The sequence below is a fragment of the Apaloderma vittatum genome, unplaced genomic scaffold (assembly GCF_000703405.1).
Source record: "Apaloderma vittatum isolate BGI_N311 unplaced genomic scaffold, ASM70340v1 scaffold21557, whole genome shotgun sequence".
NCBI lineage: Eukaryota > Metazoa > Chordata > Aves > Trogoniformes > Trogonidae > Apaloderma > Apaloderma vittatum.
The window spans coordinates 1-7,064 of record NW_009728115.1 but is presented as its reverse complement, the minus strand read 5'-3'; the positions used below and the strand labels follow the sequence as shown (position 1 = coordinate 7,064).

The following is a 7,064-nucleotide window of genomic DNA, read 5'->3' as shown; positions in this document are numbered from 1 at the left end:
TATGCATTTTGGTTCAAGCAACTGACCTCAAAACTTAGCAATTAACGTGTCATTAATTCAAAGATAAATAACCACGTACTTCCCTGTCTTCAACACTGATGGCACTGGGCACAGAGAATGCTGTAAAGCCAATCAAACGACTCTTTCCACATTGCCAACTGCAGTTTTAGACTTCAGTGTTAAAGTATTCCAGGACTCCAGCTGAAGTTCTCACAGCAACAGTGAGTGATCACAGAAAGTATCGTCAAGTGACAAACTTCTCAAGAAAGGCAGAAACAATTAAAGGCAGATTAGGCTGCAGTTGAGAGCATCACAAGCTGAGCTTCAAAGGACAACAAATCACCAAGAGCCAAGCACAGACTCACAGAAAGATCCAAGTGTAAAAGAAAGTTTGACTTAGGTTCAGGTTCATAACAACCTAGAATCTTGCAGATTCAGCCTTGAACGCCTTAACCTGTAGTTAAGCATTGTTAAACTTGAAACTAATCATTACTGATAAACAAGTGAGAGGAAGGAACTGAAAGTGAGTATTAAGCAAAATTTTAACATACCATACTTTAACCCCCAGGGATCAAGTATTAGTCCAGCTACGCTTGTCACCAAGGAAATGCTGCTGCTCCGCTCAGCAAGGGCAGTGCTGAGATTAGTCAATTCCATGTGCTAAAAGTCTCGAGGGAAAAAATAATCCACGAAGTGTGTTCATGGATCAACAGCGCACCTCCCTCCCCCCACTTCCACAAATAAATCACTGCTCAATACCAGTTTAAGTATAATTTGAACTTTTAATACTAAGATCTTCCCATTTCTCTGAAGCTCGTAGTAAGCCTGCATGCTAACTCACAAGGCCTGACAGCTGTAGGTACATCACACTCAAGCCTGGTCGGCACAGATGCTCCTGTGAAGGCGACAGCTACGGTGCTGCAAACACTTCCTACGCTCGTAGCAGCAGCTCTTTAGCTGCAGTTTCAGTTAGCAAGATTTTTAGCTACACCATTACTCCAGTGGATCTTTTCAAAAAACTGGCCCTACACTAGTGGGACAAGGAAGAGTCCTGTTTCCAAGTTACTTAGAAGCCAGCTTAAGCTTTCTTCCCCATCGAAGCAGAGCCTGCCATGCTAAGCTATCTGGCCCAATCAAGGCAAGGCTGGTTTTTGTATAAGCGTAAATGTTTAATCAGACACAGTTGAGAAACCTTTCTAGAATTTAATATAAAAACATTTGACATTCCATTAATGTAAAGTTGTGCACATGTTGAGAAAATTGCCATCTGAAAGAAAATTCGGTCTTCAAATATCTTTATTGGAAGGCCATGCACTGCCTTCTGTTACTGTATTTCAAATCACTGTACATTTACTTTGAAAACACTGTCTGCATTTTCTAGTACAAAAAACTAAAAATTGTTTCAGGAATGTAGAGAAATATTCAACTTAAATAGCGAAAAAAGTGCACCATAATTACTGCTGCACTGCAGTCATTTCTGCATTTCCCATTTATTAAATAACTATCCTGTTTTGATAACACACAATATAAAGAGCAATTATGAAAAACTGAGACATTTAAATACACTAAGTTATTGAGAGTAACTTGTCGGCATTGGGTAACCTATCATAGGAGCAGCACCAGTGGCAGGGTACGCGTACTGCTGCTGGTTCATGCCATTGTGCATATTGGCGATGTTACTGCCGTACTGCTGCTCGTAGCCGTTCTGGTAAGCTCCCGCAGGGTTACCAGCCCTGAAGCCAGCCTGCATGCCTGCAGCTGCAAAGCCATTCCCAAAAGGAGTTCCATTACTGAAACTCTGGGCACTGTAGGCCCCGTTCTGAGTTTTCGCTCCGAAGTCTCTCTTTCCTAGCGCACCATAGTTTCTCTCAAAGTTCTCCCTCTCTCTAAAACTACTAAATCCACCCCTTTTGCCCGCAGAATATCGGTCACGGCGATCACCTCGGGAACGACCTATTGAAAAAGACAAGGCACAGTTATGTATTTCGTAAAGGCTGCGTTTGACCTACCACCAAACAAGTTCAACTAATAAGACATATTTTTCCCTCTTTTGCCCCAGAAAGGCAAACCTACCGCAAAAGCCTCTCAGCTGCTAACAGGGCTCATAAGATCAAGAAAGCTGCCTGACCTACAAGGACTTTCCCCTGTAACACAAGTGGTGGCACCAGGACAAAAAGGCACTTCCATCTGGCCAGGAGGACACTGAAGTCCATCTTGCCCAGCCACGCAAGAGGAGGCCACAAAACTGAAGCACAAGCCATAGGTGCACCACAGCATGAGTGGAGGGGCTGTTGGGTTTTGTTATTGGTGTTAATAAATACCTTCTCGGGTCACCATAACCAGTAGCTAAACCACCTTCTACATCCATTTTAGAGAGGCTGGAGTCGGAATTTGAGCTTCCATTTTGTTCCAAGAGGAAAGCTACGCACTGTGGTCAAGAACAGTACATACCTGAACCTCTGTCTTCAATCAACTGAAGCAATTTGGGGTTGATGGCTTGATTAGCCTCACGAAGCACAGAGATGAGGTCATTTACTTGCTTAATATTGTTAGGAGTAAAGAATGTGTATGCTGTGCCTGTTTTGGTACTGCGGGCAGTTCGTCCAATTCGGTGGATATAGTCCTCTGAGGAGTTAGGGTAGTCATAATTGATGACAAATTTCACATCTTCCACATCTGTAAAGTGTTGCAGTGTGGCAAAAAGCAAGGTACAAAGTTTTGCACACCACAACAGCCAAATCGAAGATAAACATTAGACAGTGGTACTTTAAAGGAAATAATGGCTGCAAAGAACAGTGTTAGAATCACCCATTTCTGCACGAGTATTGTGGAAGAGAAAGTTATGCACACTCCGTCTGTTCCCGTCTCATCACCCACCCTGTGATCCAAAACCTTACCATAAAGGAGTATGCATTTGCTTGTCATTCCCAACTCAAGAGTCCCCTTTACAAATCATCAAGTGACATCTGAATGCTTCTTTGCAGTAGGGCCACTAAAGCTCACAGCAGCCTCTTCATGTGCTCATTTGAGGACCTTAGAGTAAAAACATACAAGGTCCTTCACATACACACTCATTAGAAGCTCAAAAAAAAAAGGGGCCACACTGCTCGTCTTGCCAAGACCTTTGAACCGCAGCTGCAAGAAAAACATACCTGTCCCCCCAAAGTCACCAAGTTGTTTTTATGCACTGTGTCTCGTCTAGGCAAGCGCTTCCAAGAAGCCAGGGTTCACTTGAGAATGTGTCTCTCTCTGGCAGGTCTCGACATGACGACTATGTATAGGTGGAGGAACTTCGACTTTCAAAGGCATTTGAAAAGCCATTGCTTTCCTGCCCCGCTTGCTAAAGTGAGAGGTGGGCTTTTTCTCAGATTTCATGTGCCAGTACTCACCAATTTGTACAAGGCTTAGTGCATTTTAAAGCTGCTCTCTCCATTTCATGGTTGGAAAAAAAAATTTTCACTGAACATTGAAGTTTGTAATTATTTTCTTCGACATTTCAGCAAACTCACTGAAATTCAAAGACCCACAGATCACAGCAGACAGTATGCACAAAAGTAACAGTACTGCACCATGGCAAATCATGCAAAGCATGGAGAGAAGAGAAATACCAGGGCAAAGTGAACTGTGAATGAAACTGCTTATTTCATGAGAGAACAGTTTATGGGGTAGTAGTTTAAAAGGATGATCTTTGCCTTTTGAAGATTACTGGCACACAATGCTCTCAGCTTTCACCTCTCTATTTGACTGGAAGCAGCCAGCCGATCACTTCCACTAGTCCTCCATCCCCCTCGAGTCCTCCGATTGTCATGCCTAGGCCTTGCCACAAAGACTGCACCTTTATGTGAAGAAAACTTAGAAAAATGCAGAGGTTAAAGAAAGCAATAGACTTTCTTTAAATAGCTTTGGCCAACTGGCATTACGAGTTGTACTAACCTAGACCTCTGGATGCAACATCTGTAGCAATCAGGATTGGTGCTTTTCCGTGTTTGAATTCTGCAAGACAGGCAACTCGTCACTATCCTCCTTAAGCAACACAGATCACATGCTTGGAGAAATTGCCAAAATACTCACCATTTAAAACCCAGTCCCTCTCCTGCTGACTTTTATCACCATGGATACCCATTGCTGGCCACCTGAAAATACAGAGCTTGATTGATCTCAGACCTTTCCTCAAGTAGCTTTAGTAATCAGAGACAGGGCTACTGGCAAATTCTCAATAGCTTCTAGAGTTAGTTTTAGCATGGTGTCACTGTACTTGACAGTTTGGATACCACAGTTAAGTGGTCACTCATGAAGGATCCAGAGCATGCTCACACTCCTGGGGGGGCGCTCACTGAAGTTCCAGCTATTCAGACTCACCCATCCCTCCTCATTTTCCTGGTAAGATCATCGCACCGTCTTTTGGTTTCCACAAAAACAATTGTTTTATTCTCCTTCTCACTCATTATTTCTTCCATCAAACGAATAAGCCTATTGTGAAGAGATTATGGTTAGAGCTGGGACTGATTTGTACTGCACAAGTTTAAACAGTCTGATTTTTTCTTTACTGGTCTCAGACTAGTTTAAAAAAAAATCCATCAAAACAAATTAATTTCACAGTTCCTAAACTAAAACTTTAAGAAAACACATTGAATGCTTTGCCCCAGATGATTACTTACTTGTCATCTTTCTCTACATCATGACACACATCCACAATTTGAAGAATGTTGTGGTTTGCACTTAGCTCTAAAGCACCAATGTTTATGTGTACGTATTCTTTCAAAAAGTCTTCAGCCAGCTGCCTTACTTCCTTTGGCCAGGTGGCACTCCACATCAGAGTTTGCCTGTCAGGCTGGAGAAGGAGACTACAAGTTAACAGCACTGCCCTTGCTTTAATGAGAACAGCAGCAGTTGCTTCTGCAATGGTGATAAATGCACGAACCACGGATACTCACTCTTATCTGATCCACAATTTTTCTGATCTGAGGTTCAAATCCCATGTCAAGCATCCTGTCAGCTTCATCAAGGACAAGGTAAGTACACCTCCTGAGATTGGTCTTTCCTGCTTCCAAGAAGTCTATAAGTCTTCCAGGTGTTGCAATGCAGATTTCCACACCTAAAAACCAGGAAGTGAAGTCAGCTGAAGCTGTTTTCACATCACCGTGTAAAAAGAGGCATCAAGGCTTATCCGTACCTCTCTCCAAGTCACGAATTTGTGGCCCCTTTGGAGCACCTCCATAAATACATGTAGACTTCAAACGGCACGCTCTGCTATATTCGGCAGCTACCTGCTGCACTTGCTGAGCCAGTTCACGAGTCGGTGCCAGCACAAGACACTAGGAACAAGACATCCAGTTTAGTTCAATACCTATCTGGAGCTTCTAGTCCGACACTAGTTTGAAATTGAAAGTTTATTATTAATTCATTCAGTGCTGGAATGACTAAACTGGATTTAAGCAGCCAAAATCAGCCAATTAAAGTTACCTATCATCTCAATTACCATGGAACACTGACCTATGCTGTGTGGCAAGACACATGAATATCACCAGCTTCAAGGGGATAACAGTTTGCAAAACAGGAGATCTAGCCCTGTTCCATAAAATTTTAAGGATAATATGATCTATGTGTTCTTGAAAGACTACCAAAACATGGAACTATTTTAGTCATACATAGAAACATAATACAGCTATGCTGTATACAGCTGTACTGTAAAAAAAAAACCAACCAAACAAAAAAAAGCAACCTCAAAACCCAAACTCTTTCCTGCAAGGCTCCCTGTCACTTAGGAGTACTCACAATAGGTCCATCTCCTCGCTCCAGGAATGGCTGATGATTTATATGCACAATAGCGGGCAACAAGTACTGTTTGGAAAAAAGAAAGTCTCATTACCATCTCTTCCCAGAAGTGGTCAGCCTGCACCAAGCCAGGCCGTGCTCCCATACTCACTGCTGAAATCCAGCAGTATCCCAGGCTTCTACCAGAACTTACAGACAGTGTTTTCCCTGATCCAGTTTGTGCCACTCCAACCATATCCAATCCACTCAATGCAACAGGCCAACCCTGCGCTTGAATAGCAGTTGGTTCAGTGAAGTTCTGTCTCTGAATTACTTCCATAACATTTGCTTGAAAATAAAATTGAAACTTAGTATCAGAGTTTGTCTTAATTGAGTCTGGAATAACAACCAGTATACTAGTCTCCACTTACCAGGAAAGTTAGCTTCATAGAAGTTTATAATGGGTTTTGGACAGTTATGGCCCCTAACTGTGATTTCTTTGCTTGATCTGTACTGTTCAACTTCTTGCTGCAAGACAAAAAAAGCAGTAGCCCAACACATTATTGGAAATATGCTTTGATACCAAAGCTATCTTTTAAGTTACCCCACCTCAGCTCGCTGGGCCCCGTGACCCTCGACATGTTTGCACTTATTTGTTTACTTCTGCACAAGGCAGGGTACATACCACAGTACGTCTGACTACATCAGGATGTTCTTGGTAGAAGTTCTTCTCAAATTTGGGCAGCTCATCTAAATTCCATTTCTTTTTTGTAAGTTTTTCCCCAGGGTTTCCAAATTTCTTCCCAGACAGAGGTCCACCTCTGCTTCCTCCAAAACGGGGAACTCCAAACCTGAAGATTATTAACAGAGAATTCAAGTGAAGCGCTTTGCTCCTCCTCTTAGGCAACTTCACCACTATTTTTGGGGTCCGCCCTGTAACTTTATTACTAAAATTTATAAACCTCATGTACAGGATACTGAAACTTCAAAACTGAAGTTGCACCCACCTAGCTACAATCCCCCCTCAGAAGCTAAGGTAACATGTTATCTTTGTAGCTTCCTTAAAATGGAGCCGAAAAGCCAACCGGCATCTTACAAGGTAGTCCAAGGGAGAACATTTAAAAAAATCCCACGATCAAAATGGTTTCCCACCCCCAGGGACACTCCCTGCAGAAAGCAGCCCGGGGCAGTTACGAAACACCGGGATAACTTTCCCAGAAACCGTTTTCTTGTTTGCCAAAAAAGCTCAGCCTCCTCTCAACAGCCCTGCCTCACGAGGCCACGCGTTTATGGCGGCGTTTTCGGTTCGA

General features: G+C 42.8%; 1 protein-coding gene across 1 annotated transcript; it reads right to left on the bottom strand.

The window, feature by feature from the left end:
• Positions 1–1,183: 1,183 nt before the first annotated feature.
• DDX5 (DEAD (Asp-Glu-Ala-Asp) box helicase 5) lies at positions 1,184–6,605 on the bottom strand (the record flags this gene model as incomplete). Its single annotated transcript, XM_009873974.1, has 12 exons — positions 1,184–1,953; positions 2,452–2,676; positions 3,934–3,993; positions 4,072–4,133; positions 4,360–4,470; positions 4,659–4,831; positions 4,935–5,095; positions 5,174–5,315; positions 5,776–5,841; positions 5,969–6,102; positions 6,186–6,282; positions 6,440–6,605. Coding segments are annotated over 12 exons (1,780 nt in total), but the record flags the coding sequence as incomplete, so codon positions are not given.
• Positions 6,606–7,064: the final 459 nt, after the last annotated feature.